The sequence below is a fragment of the Mycteria americana genome, chromosome Z (genome assembly GCF_035582795.1).
Source record: "Mycteria americana isolate JAX WOST 10 ecotype Jacksonville Zoo and Gardens chromosome Z, USCA_MyAme_1.0, whole genome shotgun sequence".
Classification (NCBI taxonomy): Eukaryota; Metazoa; Chordata; class Aves; order Ciconiiformes; family Ciconiidae; genus Mycteria; species Mycteria americana.
In genome coordinates, this window is record NC_134396.1 from 20,068,728 (window position 1) to 20,087,431 (window position 18,704).

At 35.4% G+C, this 18,704-nt stretch overlaps 1 protein-coding gene across 12 annotated transcripts in view; it reads right to left on the bottom strand.

The window, feature by feature from the left end:
- The window catches only part of POLK (DNA polymerase kappa), a 36,244-nt gene that overhangs the window by 15,931 nt on the left and 1,609 nt on the right, over positions 1 to 18,704 (bottom strand). For 7 of the 12 annotated variants that reach the window (XR_012778977.1, XM_075526876.1, XM_075526867.1 and 4 more), the window contains exons 2-5: positions 9,732 to 9,907; positions 7,201 to 7,320; positions 1,793 to 1,945; positions 1,278 to 1,409 (exon numbers count right to left, since the gene is read on the bottom strand). Coding sequence is in view for 11 of the 12 variants with exons in the window: in XM_075526876.1 (XP_075382991.1) it covers positions 1,278 to 1,409; positions 1,793 to 1,945; positions 7,201 to 7,320; positions 9,732 to 9,866 (540 nt within the window). In the remaining variant the exon portion in view is untranslated. Of the gene's footprint in view, positions 1 to 1,277; positions 1,410 to 1,792; positions 1,946 to 7,200; positions 7,321 to 9,731; positions 9,908 to 9,996; positions 10,050 to 12,983; positions 13,005 to 18,704 lie in introns of those variants that run through there. The other 5 variants (XM_075526870.1, XM_075526871.1, XM_075526873.1 and 2 more) reach the window with 4 other exon arrangements.

The following is an 18,704-nucleotide window of genomic DNA, read 5'->3' on the forward strand; positions in this document are numbered from 1 at the left end:
AATTACATTCAAACTAAAGTTGTAGCCAATGTTTCAGAGCACTGGTTAATGCCACAGGCAAAACTGGTTAGAAAAATCTTTAGTGGTATCTTCCCAAAAGGCAATATAATAAATTAAATGGTCAAAATAAAATCTCTACCTTTTCTCCTTTTTTTTTTTCCCCTGTTTTTTTTTAAAGAAGGAGGAAAATTTGACTGCGTCATGTTTTCTCTATGAGTTTTGGTCAAATTCTTAGGTATCACAACATTTGTTCACATGCACTTCATCTTTCTGAAAGTGATTAAAGATAGGATTCACTGCTCAACTTTTAATGACAACATGAAATAAATTTAAGTATTTTCAATCCAAATCCCAAGACAAAAACATCACCAGAAAACCAAATCAGCCTGAACCTTTAATACCTTACCCCATCAAACAACAAATGAAATACATGTCATGAAATCCAAGATCCTTAACAAGTTCAAACCCCTTCTGAAATACTCATATTTATATATGCTTTTTTACAGAAGTGAGAAAAATAAAATAAGATCAAAATTAGTAATTAGCTTACTTTATTTATATGAAGAGATTGAGGCTTCATAAAAACAAATAAATAATTCTTGGCATGCTTTTATTTAACTTAGGAGACTTGGGCCAATACACTAGTTTCAGCTAAGACCTACAAAAGATCTTTTTCTTTTATTTCCTTTTTTTTTTTTTTTTTAAAAACCACAACAGGATTTTCGATATTTCTAAGTATTTCTCCTGGCACTAAGTAAAATTACTTCCGTTGAAGCAAAATGTGACTCCTTTTCTCCCTAATTTTTTGCTCTGTTTCAAGTCCCTTCTTTTAAAACAAATGAATCTGCATTTAGAACTCACTAATGCTCTTTGCTTCTCTCTCCAGTAATAAACATTCGAAATTATGATTATGCATTTTATGAAATTATTACCTCCACGTTTCCTATGTACTTGCAGCTTCCTAGTAATTAGATTATGCCCCACAGTTTTGAAGTTTTAAGAATAGGGCTCAAGTGGTATCACTAGCTCACTACAGTTTTGAAAATCTCCATCAGCATCACTACTGACTTCATTAAAATGGCAAGATGGATGAATGCAATGCTTTTTCATCTGCTTGCCCAAAAGCACCAATGTTTTGTTTAACTTATGTTCAAAGCCACATCACTGAAGAGTTTAATATTTACACTACCACTTTTCATATTATCTAGAACTGATGTATTCATAGAGTCTAAAACCAAGTACACTGACCTTTGGTTAGAGAGCACTTTCAGACTTACCTCTTTACTGACTTTGCCATATTTTTCAAAGTTTAATGGTACTATAGTTAGATGTGGACATAGCTTTTTAGCAATAAATCCAGGCATGGCTGCACGTACACCAAATCTCCTAGCGTGGTAATTTGAGGTGGACTTAGGAGAGATTAAATAAGTTTAGTGTTCAGTAATCAAGTTTTTCTGAAGTTTACTGTTAAATAATCAAGTTCTAATCACATATCTCCATGTAGAAAAGACTGACAAGGCTGAGAATTTATATGCATATCCCCCCCTCCCCCCCCCTTCAATCTGTTTACATCTTTTAAACTTTCATTGATACACCTTTTACTGAAAAATAAAATCCAGTTTACATGGTCTAGTCTAAGAACAGATGTTTCCTCTATTATTTTTGTTATTTTTTCCACACTTATAAAAATTCTCTCTATAATAGTGTCATTATATTATGTTATTACTGTATGGTTTATTAGGCTTTAGATTCATGTAATTGATTTCTGTATTAGCTTGACATTCGGCCTTACCAACATACTCATTGATCCCACTGCTATAGGCTTTTCCTTCAGCTCTGGATTGTCTCTCATTTCCACGGCTGCATAGAAGGCATCCATGTCAATGTGTACAATCGTACTGCTAAGGTTGCGGCTCTGTTCCAGTTCTATCACAAGTTTGTCCACCTGAACAGAATAAACCAATAACTGAAAAACTATTAACCTGTCAGAAGTGCAACAGTACAGATGATCCTAAAAACTCAAATGCATCTGGCATATCGTTAAAAAAAACCCAACAAACCCAAACCCCACCAAACCAGCACCAACAAAAAAAACCCAACCAACTTTCTGATGAAACTTGCTCTCAGAGAGAACACTGCTGCAGCAAATGGTACAAAAAAAACCCCAAAACCCGAAGAAAAAAAAACCCAGCCCAACAAACAACAAAGACCCACTTATGTGGAAAAAAGAGATGCATCACCTGATTCAGACAGAAACTTTGTAAGACCACTGAATATGCAGCTTTAGCTACTCTGATACAGGTTATTTAAAAAAATTGAAAACATGCTATTAGAGAATTTCCAACACTCCTAAATTAAGCTATCACACTTCAGAAAATTGGCCTATACAGGTGAAGAGAAGACCAACAGCTCACAGAGCAGATCCAGCTATCTTGTCTTGTCAGAAATAAGGTCTCAAACAAACAGGTTCATTTACTGCTAAGTAAGCTACTGTTAATCCCTTCATAAAATTCCTCCACATTTGTTACAGGAATCCATATCATATAAGGCTGGATTGCTAGCAAAACTGCAAGGTGACTTTTAAAGAAAAGTCCATACATAGAAAGTGCATTTCACTCCAAGAGTTAAAGGTGTATCATCTACTAGTAGACTGTGAGCAGCACTTCTGCTTCATCAGCTCCATGGTGTTGTGAGGCAGAGGCCAAGCACACAGACCTCTCCATGAAATACTTTAATTGTGCTTAATTTGCTTGCATCCTTTTACCAAAAGATTTGCAGATCATGTGCTTGTTTCTGAAATATCTTTCAACTATGAATGAGGTATGGACTGTGAGTGTCACCAGAAAGCATGAGCGCATTATTTGACAAGCTATTTTTAAGGTCTACAGATTTAAGATTACTATGTTTGCAGTACCACACATCATTCTAGAAGCGAAAGAGAAAATAAAAAAAAAAATAAAAAAAGGAAGTGAGTGCTATCAAACTATGATTATCTAACCATACTAATTACTATGCTAACCTCTATTTACATAGCAAAAGGTTGCTACTGCTAGAAAAAAACAACAAATAGGCATAATAGAGCTCAAGAAATGCAAGTAGTGAAAAGAAACTAAAGTTTCACTTTGCTTGCAAGCACAAGGACATACACACACATTCGTGACATCAAGGTACCATTACAGAAATGCCTCTGGCTTGATTGCAATGGGTTTATGGTCCTGGAGAGGAATGTTTACGTGCACTTTGCACGGTTCTTTGAAGACAGTTTCTCTCTTTTTCCCCTTGACAGAGCTGCTTAATAAAAACCATAAAAACCTTATCCAAAAACCCATCTTTGGAGCTGAAGACACTTGAACCAAGGCAAGTGGCTATGAAAGTTCTAACTAAATTGGTGAGTAATGATTTACGAAATCTTTTCTCCGATTTGTTCCAAGTTGATTTGAGGGATGAAAGGCTAGAATGGGGCCTCAAACTAGGTTATTCCATACAGAAGAGCACAGTATGCTCCCTGAGGCCGAGAAAACTGGTTTAGAAAAACTAAAAGCACAAGGGAAAAGCCATTCAAACAACAACAACAAAAAAAAGTGGGGAATTTACATTATTTTCTTTACACTACTAATCCAGCAAGGGTTCAAGTCACACCACAATCATGAAAAGCGTCCTTATTTTAAACTATACAGATAGTTTTCAGGTTACTCTCTAATTCAAATTGTTAATTAATACTGTCAAGTGCTCCTCTAGTTATATAACTTCTGTATTTCAATTTATCACATTTATAACAAACTTCTTTTTGCCTTTTCTTCCCAGATGTATTTCTAACATGATACTTACTGATCAGCTAACATATGCATCTAAAGAATGAAGTAAAATTACATTAAACTAATCAGAAATAAAAAAAGATAACTCTTCAGCAAAAGCAACTGACACAAGTAATACGCCAAAACAAAACACACCCAGACGTATTCAGAGAATTCTAGGCACCTATGAACGTTTCCTTAGTAAGATAAGGAAAGTTATGGAATAGTTCCTGAGAGGCAAGCCAAGTTGACAAGCTTTTAAAAGCTGCTTTCAATTTTCCTTTGAAGATAAAAAGAGATACTAAGTTTTTTATTTCTAAGCTACATGAAAAAAACCCTAAAAAGTACAAATTCTAATTCGCAGTTCAATTTTGCTTATAGTGACTTTTAGACAATTTAAAGAGTAACCTCTCATTCTTTCTTATCCCATGATGCAAAATACAAGTTTTCTATCTTAATTGCTTTGTCAAAGTAAGACAGTAAGACTCTTTTATATTTGTAAAAGCATCTGACAAGGTGAAGAGGTAACAAACAGTGAAACCATTTTAACTATTTACAGGATAAACATCTGGGATAAAACCCACATAGATAAAAATAGCAAACATCAGTACAGCAGTTTGCAAATCTGCTAGCAGCTGGATACTTTTTAAAGTATTATTAACTACTGCTGAATTTCAAGCAATTCCACTTTAAGTCGTTAGGATAGTCTAACTCTGTCACAGAAAAGTTTTCAAAAATTAAGAATTACATGACAATGTACAGTATATAATTTCCTTTACAAGACAACAATGACATCCATTAGGAAGACTTCAAACTACCATGTAACCAGGATGTTGTCCACCAAATCCAGTAAGTAAGGATTTGTTTATTTGTTTTTACACTACAGCACTTACATCAACTGCCACTTTAGGAAGCTGTATCTGAGCGTCTAACCATCCTACAAACAAGACTTGATCTGCAGATGAGAACTTGCAGCATTCATAGAAGTAGATAAATGTCTACTTTGTAATTCTGGAGTACCTCCCACTTACAAATTTTAGGAGAACAAATTCTGTCATGATATATCAGAAGGTAGTACTAAAAAGAGGAGTTAAAGAACTCGACAGACAACAACAATAAAGAAGAAAAGAAGATAACAAGAGCTGACTATATCCATATATGAAGACCTAGAGAAGCTGATTAAACAACACACAGCACATATGAAGAAAACCAAATCGGACGAACAAGACTTGCAAAGTTAAAGGTGGAGATAATGGCCTGGGGAAGAGTAGCTGGTGGGTCAGTGACAGGAAAAGGGGAGGCATTTAGGATATTAGACGCAGACAGATAAAGACTGGCTGGGCCAAGAGACTGGGGACTTCAATGGGGACTCTGGAGGCATAGACAAGGACTGCTTTGGAAAGAGGGCTGATGGTAATCTGGGGATGTGGGACAAGAAAAGGAAAATTCAGGATAGGAAAAATTAAAAGAAAGGAGAGGAGAGAGCAAAAGGGTCAGAACTTGTGATGAAGAAATGAGGGCAACAATAATCATGAACCAGAGCTTATCTGCATACAGAGGATGGAACCAAAATCCAAGCTTTTGAGATGTTTTTATAGCAGCAAAGATCTAAACTTAGCCAGCAAAAAAGCGTGCATGTTATCCCCCTCTAATGACAGTTCTCATGCAGTATGGCAGCTGGCTTAACAGTTACTCCACTGGAAATAAAGACAAGTGCTACTTGAGCAAGTGGCATAAAGATTTCAAACATGGGGTTTGAAACTCACGTCCCAGTAAGACCCACATGAAAGAATTTATCTCTTTTTTTAAGCTTTTCTTTTCTTCTATAGAAAGCAATTTTCATACAAAACATTAAAAGAAAATAATATTACGTTGCAAGATCAAAGGACCAAGTTCAGAAAAAGACAGCATGAGGGTAGTCAAAGCAATTCAAATTTATGCGCTTTCCCTAAATGCACTATATGTTATTTAATTACATAACTATACAATAATTTTATAGGATCTGCGTCATTCATTTTATAAGAAAGACTGTTCTCTGTAAAATGAAAAGTTCTGTGGTACAGGAAGAATGGAAATGGAAGTATTTTTTCATAATTAAATGACTTAAAAGCTACCCCAGAAACAAAAAAAAAAAACCAAACCACCGGACAAGCAGAGACAACTGACCCATGTTAAAGATTAACTAAAAACAGTTGAGGCACACAAGCTTATTAACAAACTTTTCAAAGGTACTTAGTATTTGCTAGCTTTTCTGGGCACAAATTTGAGACACTGGCACCTAATTTACAGAAGAGATTTACAAATCTGCAATGAACAAAAAAAGATTGTACACCAAAGCTCAGGACCTATAATCCTCACAACGGCATTCAAAATTAATGGATGTGTTTAATCTTCATGTGCTTCAGCTCCTCATCTACAAAACAAAAATATCACTCTACTTTGCTGGAGTATTGCAAGAATAATTTAAAGAATTCACACTATGTGATGTACAATATAAAAAAGCCTATAAAGAAGTCAGTAATTCTACATTCAAAGCTGGATTAGACTAGTGTACAACAAATAAAGCTTGGGGACACCCATTGAACAATGAGGACAACAGTAAATATTGAATAATTGCCCACGCAGTGAACACTGTCTGCACTGTGCACTGAATGAAGCAGGAATCCTGTTAGGGAAAAATAGCGAGCAATCATGTAATTAAAGACTGAATCACAGTACAAATGAAAAAGGAAAGGAATTAAGCTTCTTTAAGCAACTTTAATTTTGTTGCACCTAAGAATGTTTAGTGTGCAACCTTGGTGCTGTTTTCTTTTAACAACCTTTCACACATATTAATACTTTGGATACTATTATCTATCATTAGCATTTGAGAAGAGAAATAGCCTCTTCATCTTTCTAGTTCAGGATACTTGTATTTCTTGTGACTGCTTGCCATGATGATTGTTTTCATTAACTAGCATAAATAAGGAATAAATTATATCCAGAAGCATTGACAACTGTGATCTCCCTCATCTCATTGCAGCCCATTGAACACAAATATACATATATTATAAAAACAGAAAATAAACTCAAGACTGATATGATACTTACTAACAAGGTATTTAACAAAACTTTTACATAAACCATAATGACATCACTTTATACTGATCAGACTTAGAAGAACAGGAATTAATTTGCTTCATTTTACTCATTTAGAGAACACTTCAGAGTGATTTTACAATCTATTCTTCTATAAGTTTTTATTAAGATTACATCACCAAAATATTATGCACTTTTACTTGCATGACTAACATCAAAATGGTAGTTAACATTGTGCTTATCACAAGAACTTAATGCAATAAACTAGAACACACCAAAATGTTTATCATTCACCATTTACTTTAAAAAGTCTTTACAAGATTAGTACCTGCAGCTGTGCTTTCAAGAGCTGTTGTGTTGTAATTTTCTCTTTTAGCTGCATCATTTTTTCAATTCGTTGGTTAACTTGTTGATCTTTCTTAAGTTCATTTTCATAAAATCTAGAACCCTGAAAGACAATTGCAAAAGCACTAAGGTTTTTATTTGTCTTTTCCTACAAACAACCACACTGGATCTTTAAATACAGAAAACATAAAACCCAGTTACTGTTTCTAATGCATACTTTGAATTTGCATGTAAATGATACACAAAAGAGGCCAGTGGTGCTTTTCACCCTTCTCCTTAAATGGCACAAATATTATTTCTCCTTCTCAGATCCCCTATACACTGATGAGTATAAGGGACTATTTAGAGCACTTACTATGTCTACTTGTTCTAACACTTGACAACAAAAATTCCAAAATAGCAGATAAAATTCAAACTATTCTTTGCAATACCTCCAAGATAAGGAGTATAAAACTCTAAAAAAACTTGATTTGAGCATTTAATCTACATGGAAATAAATAATGACATTGTAAAAGTCAAATCCACTTATAATGTTGAGTATTTCATTGACCATTTAATCTTGAAGGACATTGCAGAATTAGAAGCTATTTGGAAGAGGAGGATGAGGAAAAGCAAATGGGTATAAAAAAGCCCTCTTGCTCTCAAGCATGTAATTGCTCCTTCAAGAAAAGGAATGAATAAAAGGAGATGTAATGAAAACATAAAAAGACAACAATCACGTAGAGGACAGATAACGTGACTTCCCTTCCTGACTCCTAACAAAGAAAAGAGGGCATACAATGAAACAGAAGAGAGGAGAATTCAAAACCAGGAAATAAAATATTTTTCTTGCAACACTTGCTTAGCTTACAAGAGTAATAACATTTTCAGGAAGAGGTAATGTCTTTTATTGAACCAACTGATAAAATCTGCAAAAGGGGACAAATTTTTAGCTCAAAGCCTCTGACTACCAAACTGTCACTGATGCCAAGAATTCAGCCATAGTCAAATAAGAATCAGGCATTTATATAAAAAGCAAAAACATCCACTTTTATAATAATGATAAAAAGAATGAATGGCAAGACTGTAATGTGTCATGTCTCATTGCTTAGAAGAAATCCCTAATTAGAAGAAATTAGAGTGTGTTGTCTTTCAATATCAGTATGCATTTCATCTTTTCTCCCCTCTGCAATCAAACAGGACTTGTTGAGACTCATTGAAAGAAATAAGTACCAAACTGTTGTTGTGGGAAGCAACCCAATATTTAAGATTCCTATTAAGCTGTGAATTTTTTTAGTCTCTTACAGTAAATGCTATACAGTTGAAATGCTATAAAATCTTGTTGTAATGCAATTGTGGGTGGTGGTTGCAGGTGTAATTTTGAGGACTAAAGAAAAGCTTAAGAAAAAGAATCAATGCTTCTTTTCAGATTTCTCGAGCTATCTCTTGTATCTATTTTATTTTGCTTTTTTTGACAGAAATATATTCTAATACATAGATGCCTGTATATCAGTTCTGAAAGCACATTTTACAGTTCATTCTATTTCATACCAGGAAATGAAACAGTATCTCTCCTGACAAAATAATGTATCCAAATATCATTATTAGGGATATGTCTGACAAAGCACTAAGTTTTGAAGAAAAAGTGAACAGAATAAGTAGAAGAAACATCTAATCAATAAGGGGTTTGATAGCATATAAAGTATCATCAAAGTGAAAATGCAAGCAAAAAAACCTTTGCCAAATAAGAGCCGTTTGTAGTATGTTTTCTGCTTCCCCTCCATCCCTGCACTTTACCACAGAGCAATAGTAGTCAACACAGAATTAATGAGCAAAATATCAAGCACATAACCTAGGGCCATAGCGACACCAAGTGAAATACACATTTGTGCAAGGAAAAGTAAGAAAACACAGCGTTGCTCAAATAAAGTGTTATCCCCATATATCTATGTGAAGACTCTCCAATAACAAGAGGACTAATATTTCAATGCTTTGTAGATTTGTGGATCTTTGGTACAAAGTTGCACACTACTGGCCACCCCTCTTGACTACTGAGAAGGCAGTCAAGAAGACAGGAAGTAAGCACAAAGAAATTCTACTGAAAGTACTAGAAAAACCTGATTACATTAAGTTAATCAGTTACAGGAAGATGACCAATAGAGGTAGATCTGCTTGGCTGATTAACGATGGGGCAGGCAAAAGGAATGGAAAAGGGGAAAACAAGAGGCCTAAGGAAGCTGAAACCTTCACAATTACCTCTGGACAATGCTGTGATATTTATGTACTGCTTCGGGCAAAAAGGGAGTGCCTAAGGCTGCACTCAGTTGTGTTCCTCCATGTCCCCGTGAATGAATGCAGCAGTACCCTACGGTACACTAAGCTACAGTCCCTCTCCTTCCTCCTCATACATGCATTTCTTTTTAGAAGCTGCCCTCCATTTACACATGCGAAGGATAAAATTTGGGGACGGAAGGCAGAGGGCCTTATGATACTGGAGAACAGATAAAGCATCAGGAAAAGAGTAATCAAACCAACCTTGGTAGCTTCCATGATGATTTTATTGATTTTCTCTTTATCCAAACCTTGCATTCCAGCTTTGTTATCATTGAGGCCCATTCTAAGCAGAACTCCATCATTGCAAGAGCTGTTGCCAACTTTTTTCATGTCCATAGTACTTCTTGTAAACAAGTACCTCTTTTAACACTTAACACCTGAAAAAAAGAATTTAAATCCTATATTTGTTTCTAAGTTTCAGCTGAACAATACAAAAAGAAAATTACTTATTCAGAAAACAACATACTTTTCACAAATATGAAGACTTGTGTCCTGGTTTCAGCAGGGATAGTTAATTTTCTTCCTAGTAGCTGGTATAGTGCTGTGTTTTGGATTTTAGTATGAGAGTAATATTGATAACACGCTGATGTTTTGGCTGTTGCTAAGCGGTGTTTACACTAGTCAAGGACTTTTTCAGCTTCCCATGCTCTGCCAGGTGCCCAAGAAATGGGAGGGGACACAGCCAGGAGAGTTGATCCAAACTGACCAAAGGGCTATTCCATACCATATGATGTCATGCCCAGTATATAAACTGAGGGAGTTGGCTGGGGGGTAGGGGTCGCTGCTCGGGGACTGGCTGGGTGTCGGTCAGTGGGTGGTGAGCAGTTGTATCATTTTTTTTCTTTTTTTTTTTTTCCTTTTTCCCTCCCTTGGGTTTTGTTCCTCTCTCTCTCTTGTTGTTTTCCTTCTCTTTACAATTCATTATTATTATTACTATTATTTTGTTCCAATTATTAAACTGTTCTTATCTCAACCCACGAGTTTTCTTACTTTTGCTCTTCCGATTCTCTCCCCCATCCCACTGGGGGGGGAATGAGCGAGCAGCTGTGTGGTGCTTAGCTGCCGGCTGGGGCTAAACCACTACAACTTGTATTCCTGTAAAGTGGCTGACCTGCCACACTCACCACATAAAGCCACCTGCAACTCTATCAGTGTTTGGAGACAGTAAGATTTTACGTTTTTATTAACTTAAAAGTATGCTCTTTTAAAAGCTCCCTTACAGAAATAATTGAGACAACCAACTTCAGGTAAAGGCTAGTACTTTATACATGCACATGAGACTTATGCCTGTATGTTCTCCTGTCAGATGAAACAACACGGCCTTAAACACAACACACTGCTCACTAGATTATTACATTAAAAGAAAAGAAATTGAATTATTTTTAAATTGCAGAAGACCATTGTTCATTTAGTCCTCATTCCTGCTTGAAACAAGCCATAGAATCTTTCTCAGTCATTTCTAGCTCAAATTTAAAACTTTTGTTTGTGTTAAAGCTCATCTTTTAGAAACAGATGGCTTAAATTAAAAGTTTTGAATAAAACTCTATTGTTTAATTCAGGATAAAATTCATGCATTCTTTTTTCCCATTAATTCGTAGAGTCATGGTATCCAACTAATAGGACTTACCAAGCCTTTACTAGTCAATTACTGCCACGAGTAATTTCTTATACATGCAGGTACTTCTGATATGTGAACTTCTGACACCTTCCCTTGTTGCTTATGAAAATAACTAGCTGAATCCTTTGATAAACTCTAATTATATGGTTATTGATCTTAAAAAGCTAAAGAAAGCAAATTTTACCCTCTGTAGCATGAACCTGTGGTCTTAATTTTGCCAGATTAAAATAAGCAGAATCCAAGTGTGATACTGGCATAAATTACTTAACATGTATTTATTACTGCAAAAGCATACAGAAAAAATTTCTGTATGCAGCAACTTCCTACTGCAAGTTGCTGAGTCATAAACCACTTCAGCCTTACTCTCATGCAGGAAGCACATTCACTCCTAAACTTCCCCTTCAAGCTGCTCTCTGTGACAGAAGCCCTTCCTGTTTGGAGGAGCCACACCCTTTCAGGCAGGTACAGCAGCTCTATTAAACACCCACAAATTACACAAATCTAAGAGTGTTACATTTTTTCTTTAAATGCCACTTCCCCACTCCAGGACTTAAGTGGGCCTCATCCGTAACCAAACTGAAGCAGGTCATTATATATTTTTGCATGTAGAGATGAATTTTGCTATTAAAGAACCACATGGGTGACTTTTTAAAATTAATGGTGGCAATGTTCATATTTTCCTGAAGATCTTCTCCTGAAACATACTAGCCGACTGAAGTCAAGATATTAAAGAAAGCCAACTTAAAAAAAAATTCTGACAAAAATATCCCAATTTTAATCATATTCCATTAATTCAGATTATTATTTATGATGTCTTCCGAAGATGCTAGATCAGGTTAAGTAATGCTGTGTTTATCTCCAGCTTGTTGTATTTCAAAGAACAGAAGGTGATGTAGAGATCAGAACTCTTCTCTTGACCCATTAGAAGCACTTGAGCTACTATAATGGCAACTAGGAATGGGAATGGCTTCATAGCTCTTATGTGTATCTATCAAATAAAAGACCACCATGATGAATATCTTCATAAATTTTTCACTTACAGTAGGACAACCTCTTACAGTTAACATACACATTTACCAGAACAGGTTTACTAGGCTTCAAAGGTAGAAGCACTGCATCCCACACAACATTCCAAGTTTCATCTCAAGCTCATAAGCACCCCCATATCAATTAGCTCCACAATAATTCCATTGTTACTGGCAATCTCTGGTAAGTAACGGGCACAATTCCCAAAAAATTCTTTCCTCAAGGTAAATGCCCATCCACTATTCCCCCTGGTTCTTTTATCACTCTTTCCCTTTAAGAAGCTGGAATGAACACAAGATTGCTTCCATTTCTTATTCTAGTCTTTGCAACATTTTTTAGCTGATCCTTATTCCTGAAAGTGTCTTTATCCCTAGCATATACAAATCTTTCCCCCCTCCTCATTCAGATCACTCTTAAAGGCTCAGTTTTATAGCACAGGCTTTAAACACTAATTCAGTGTCAGTCAAAAGCCTTCTCCATCACACTGTTATATATCCAGGGAGAAAAAAATTACCATGTTGATAACAGTGATGGAGAAAATAATTGTCTTTAAAAAGTCTCACAAATGGTGGTCTCCTGATGTGTTTTATCTTTTCAGCTTCTTTTGTGGAACAAAATACATTGCTAGTACTAGATGGTAAAGTGTATAAATATCAAATAATACCTTTAGGTGGAATTAAGAAGAAAACATTTATTTGAGGACATGACATTAGTTCTCCACCAAAGCTTAAAGGTGTACAGAATGGAAAGCATGAATAAAAAGTGATACAATTTTCAGCTGCTTAACAAGAACAGAACCTGAAGTTTACCTTGGTTTCAGATTAACAGGCCTGAAAAAAAATATGTAAAATATTTAGCATATTGAAATGAATCACAAAAGCTACAGTAAGACAACAGATATAGTGCTGTCAGATAAAACCAGTGGTTCATCTGCCATAAACAAAATGAAAATGGAAATATTTAAAGGAAACACAGGAGAAGCACAGTTTGAAGCACTATGCAAAATGGGAACAAAATGTCAGTGTAGAAACTGGTAAGGACAAGTAGTAACTGTTTTAATGGAAAATTGACCTAGAGAAAACATTTAGCTTGTGGTGACGCAATCTTACAAAATTTTTGCTAAAACAACTTGGAAAAAGTGGGTAAAGGTTTAAAGCCTAATGAAACACTAGGCAAAGAGTGACATATTTTTGGCATGCTGTCACCTCAAGAAGCTGCTGCAAGACTGAGCCGTTTCCTCTAACAGAACACGTTAAATCTTTCTCAGTATCATACTGAGTAAGTAGGGTGTGAAATCAGAGAAGACTGTGAAAGCAGTCTACAATTAAATACTATCCTATTATTCCTGTGATTTGGAAATGGGGGGAAGGGAGCAGGAGAATCATCTATAAGTGGAGGAGGTAACTTTTCAGTTGCTACTGGAAGGACTTCTAAAAGTAAAGAGGAAGACTTCGGCAGTGGATGCCAACAGTTGATGCAAAACAAAAAAGTGGAGAGGAACTACAGAATAGCATTACTGTGTAGGAAGCTTTGTTAGTAACCTGGGATGCTTACAGGAGAAAAAAGACCGCTAATAAAACCCCAATCAAACTCTTCGTGGAGCAGGCACAGAAACTCCACTGAACCAGTCAGACAGGGTTATATAGTATATGAAAGTAACAAGAGACTGAAACAGCAGTAAGATCAGAGCAATAATTTAATCTCAAGTGCCTCTACCTTTACTCAAATTTAGCATATTTTTGGACAGCTGACTCAACTAGCGTGAAGGAAATGGCTTGTATTGGATCCTGTGCCACTCCTCCAGCCTGTCTTCAGTAAAAGTCCACCAATTCCAGCAACAGAAACTCTGTGTGTTGTGTGAAAACTTAAATGCCTTCATATTATTATTTTTGTGTAATAAAATAATATGTAAGAAAGTAAAAAAATATTTCTAAGAATATTCATTTCAGTGGCCACAGTGTCATTATGCAGGTTATTAACACTTGCGAAGTATGTTAACAGTTTGCCTTTTATTGATAGCATTAACAACTTGCTGTGAAGAAATACGAGGACTGGAAAATGACACCAGTATGGAAAAGCTTGAAAAAGAATTTATTTATATACTGAATTATGATTTGATGCATGTAAATTGTGTACCAGTCCTCATAAAGAAAATCAAATTCTGACATCTTTGCTATCACAGATGCTCATGCCAATAGTGAGATGCAAAGAAGTTACTAAGATACACAAGTGCCTACTTCCCCCATAGCTCAAAAGCTAAACGTAGGCATCAAGACATATTACAGATGTAAAGGACCATCTTTTACATCCCAATTGCCCTGAGTAAGCCTCCACAGTGCGTAAAAAAATACCAATGTTGCAAATAGCAACACAATTATTAAAGACTCCTTTCTATATGATTTTTTAATTATTATTTTTAGAATGGCTAAAACAAGGATCTAAATTAAAGAGTTTCTTTAATTTCTGTAAAACTCATAAAAGCCTCCAATAACATTTCATCAAAATCTAACACCTCGTTTATTGTAGTATGAGCCCAAATTAAACTTCCTATTATCCCTTGATTAAAATGTTTCAGAGATTCCTTTATTTAAACTCTTCTATTCTTACTTTAGCAAGTACAAAACAAAATTGTAACAGCTAACTTCATGTACAAATGTAGAGAATGGATGAAGGGATAGCTTCAGGAATCCTGTCATTACATAGGCTGCATCACAAGAAAATCAGTATTACCCTTAATTTCAATGACAAGGTCAAGATGTTAATAGGAGTTCTGTAAAAGCACTGAAAGCACAATAAACAATTAACAAAGTTAGGACTTACTGCATCCAGTTTTGACCACAAAGGATCAATTCTCAGGCTTTTGGCTAAAATCAAGTGTGGTGTAGTACGGATCACTCTATGTTCAAAAGATAAATGCCTTCACAAGTAAGCATGAAATACTTTCTCCACCTACTTCATTACTTTTTGCCAAGCATTGAAGAATATTCGAAGAATAAAGAATTGAAGAGTGAATGTAGAACAAACAAGCCAAGCAGACTGATTCAAGACTAACTCTCAATCCCAACCTTTCAAATGTCTCCCTTGCACTGGAAATTATTAGAACTGGAAATCACATCACAGGCCACTTCAAAACAAAGTCTTTGCATACTGCTGAAATAATACTATAAGTAATAAACAAAAAAAACTACACAAGACCTTCCCAATAAGACTGCAACTCTTCTAAATCAACATTTTTAACGGACACCACTTTGTTTTTACTCCAATTGCTAATTAAGATTGAACTGGTGGCCACATAGCTACACTTCTTATTGCACTCACTGCACAGAAGTATCTTAATCTAGGCTGTGCATGCAACTGTTCAAACCACCATCATTAAAAGAACTAAAACCCAGCTAACCCACCTTGGTATAGAAATTAATGTACCAACAATAGTCAGGCCATTTGAACAATGGGTTTCCCACAAATGCATTGCTTTATTTCTTGAATTTCTAAGACATGAATAAACACACATTCAACAAACTAGGAAAATTCAACCCTTCTAGAATATTTTTAACATTTCTGATATTTAAAATGTTACACTACAAACTCCAGTAGTGCATTTGATTTCATACTACTTGATTTATTCATTACTTGGATAAGGATTTTATCCCAAGACAGTAACATTACATTACATACTTTCCGACAAGAAGCGCACCTGTCTTTTCTGAATATTCATGTGGCAAGGAAACATTTTGGCTGATGGGATCAAATTTGACAAACTCCTTAACTGTCATTTCCTTATAAAAACATGTTCCTCCGATAATGACTTAAGTATCAGCTGCTCTAAAGTCTCTCCTTGTCAGCAGGATAAACCACCAACAAAGACATGTGCAAGCAAGCACGTCGGACTGTCCTTCTGAACTATCTGCTCAATTCTTTTTAGCCCCAAGGGGTTTGGTATTTAGAAACCTGGTTTCCAAATAGCCTCAAGATGACGACTCCTGTCAGTTTTAATCCTGTAGTGATTTACAAGAAAAGAACTGGCAGGAGGAACTGCGCAACAGTGTTATTAGCATTTAATATACACAGTGTTAACCACCTAGGTTCCCTAATAGCGCATTCAAAACTGAATGCTACTCTTTTACTGTTCTCTCTCTCAATATATGATAAGATCTAGCCCACAGAAAACAGAATCTTCTAAGAAAGATGTAAGTATTTTTACAAATGTCAAGGTACATGATAAATTAATACTGAACAGAAAACCAGGCCAGGATTCTCAGAAGTGAAAATTCCAAGTGCCAAAGCTGACACGGCTGAATGGGACTATTTTTTCAAGTAGCCGCTGACTCAGCATTTTACAAAAACATAGATCGCATGCAACCACCCAGAATTAGCCTTCAAAAAACAAAGCCCTAGAAATATGCTTTTCTGTACTCACTGGCTTTAAGATATAACAAATTACAGACAATTCAATCCTTTTAAAAAGTAAATAATTCACACTGCAAAGTAAACAGATAATAGAGACTGCTTCTGACAATGCCCAAAATTAAATGTCAAAATACGTATTTTTCGCCATTCATCAAACTCTTTGAATAATTCTTCACTTATTTCTCCAGGCAAGATGCAGTACAATTCTGCTGTAAATCCTGCTTTCAGCTTCTCTGTCTAAAAAAATCATGTCTTTAAAACTTCAAAGTTTATTCAAAGGGCAAAGAACTGGGGCATCTTCTTCTGTGTCTATTCAGCATTTTACAAGACCTTTTAAACTTCAAGATTTATCTCAAGTTTCTAACCAAGTTTTCCTAGTACTTCTAGATTACTGAAAAAAAAATGTTTTAGCAGTTTAATCCATAAAGAAAATAACGAAGGAACTTAACTATTATTAACAACATTCATCAGTAAAAACTACACCAGAGTGGTGTAGTTATCTGGAACCTCATTTCTACAGGTATGTGTTTATTGCCAATATATTCATAAACAGCAGTAATCTTCTGTTTATATTTTTTACTTAGAAGAAAAACCCTAATACAGTAATTCACAGAGATCACAATTGTTTTAGAAAAAACTGTCCGAATCATTCATATCTCAGAGCCTATACTATTAGGCAATATGCTGTGGCATAAACAAAACTCCTTCAAGGATCCTCTTAAGAAAGATAGTCTTAAATTTAAGAAAAACAAAACCATGAACATGAACATACTAGAAAATGTTTATACACTAGTGGTGAATGTGATTTAATAACATACAATGAACACGCTAAAACAGAAGATACAATAGTGGAAATGAGAGATATAAAAAGGGAGAAGAAAAACCCCAGATATTTCTAAAGTTACCTACTTTATCATGTTTATGACTGACATCTTTAGAAGTAAAACTCAAAGAAACATTTTTTTATTACAAGTAGTATATCAGCAATACAGAACAGTATCTGTTCCACTATTCTAGCAAAGGTGATGACTATTTCCAGTGAAAACAATAATTTGTAAACTTCTCGCAATCTCTAAGATACTAGAAGGGGTACAGATGGAGTACTGGGGCTTCCAATGAAAGAACAAACACAGCAATGAAGGGCAAAATAAATGTCCAACGGAAAAGGCATAGAAGGAGGTAGAGAGAGTAAGTGGTCTACATCAACATATCAGTTTGATCATCTCCATTTCCCAGGCTTTGGTTTGCATTCCAGATTGGTCTTGGAGAAGGCAAACCAGATTCCTTTCAAATTAAACTAAGCTGGAAGACTGTGCTTTCAGAGCACACCTAACGCATTACAATTGCTAATGCGGGTGCCCTCCATGGGACCAGACTAGTGCTAGTTGGAAGACACATGTCTTAAAGCATATATGAGATGAACTTAAGGTCCTCAGCACCAAATTTTTTCCTTTACAAATCTACTCCCGCTGCACCACATTCTTGCTAATGCAGATATGGCCTGATCTCATTAAGAGTAATAGACAGAAAGTTATACACGAAAAAGATGGTCAGAACATTAGAAAGAAGAGTTATAGAAAGAAGAGTTAGAAAGAAGGTATTCATAATCCCAATACACCTTTTGGAAGAACATGAGTTGGTGACATTGTGAAAAAAATAAGACATATTAGGAAGATGTGGCAGATGTAAAAAGATCTATTAGTCAGCACAGGCAAAGCTTTATACAAAAAGTTGAAAAGGCAAACCTTTCAGCATCCAGTATTTATTAATTTAAAATTTGGTTATAAAATATTAGCTAGAATTAATAATTAAACAAATATTCTCTCTAACAGGGATGAATATGTTTGTTAACCTGAAAGCATACTACCCATGGCATTTTTATTTTTTAACACCTGTTTGAGTCAGTCTATGTTGTGGAGAGAAAAAAAAAGAAAAAAAAAGCTACTTCTGGACCTAGGTGAATAGTCCTAGACTAAAAGCACGACAGTGCATGGCTATGTAGCACACATCACTGCCAAAAGGACTTGCTCAGACATCACCTCCTGCTCTCAATCAGGACAGAGAAAGAAGTTCAGAGTTTCATAGGGAAAACACAACTGGCTTTCCAGGTGATACCACGTAAC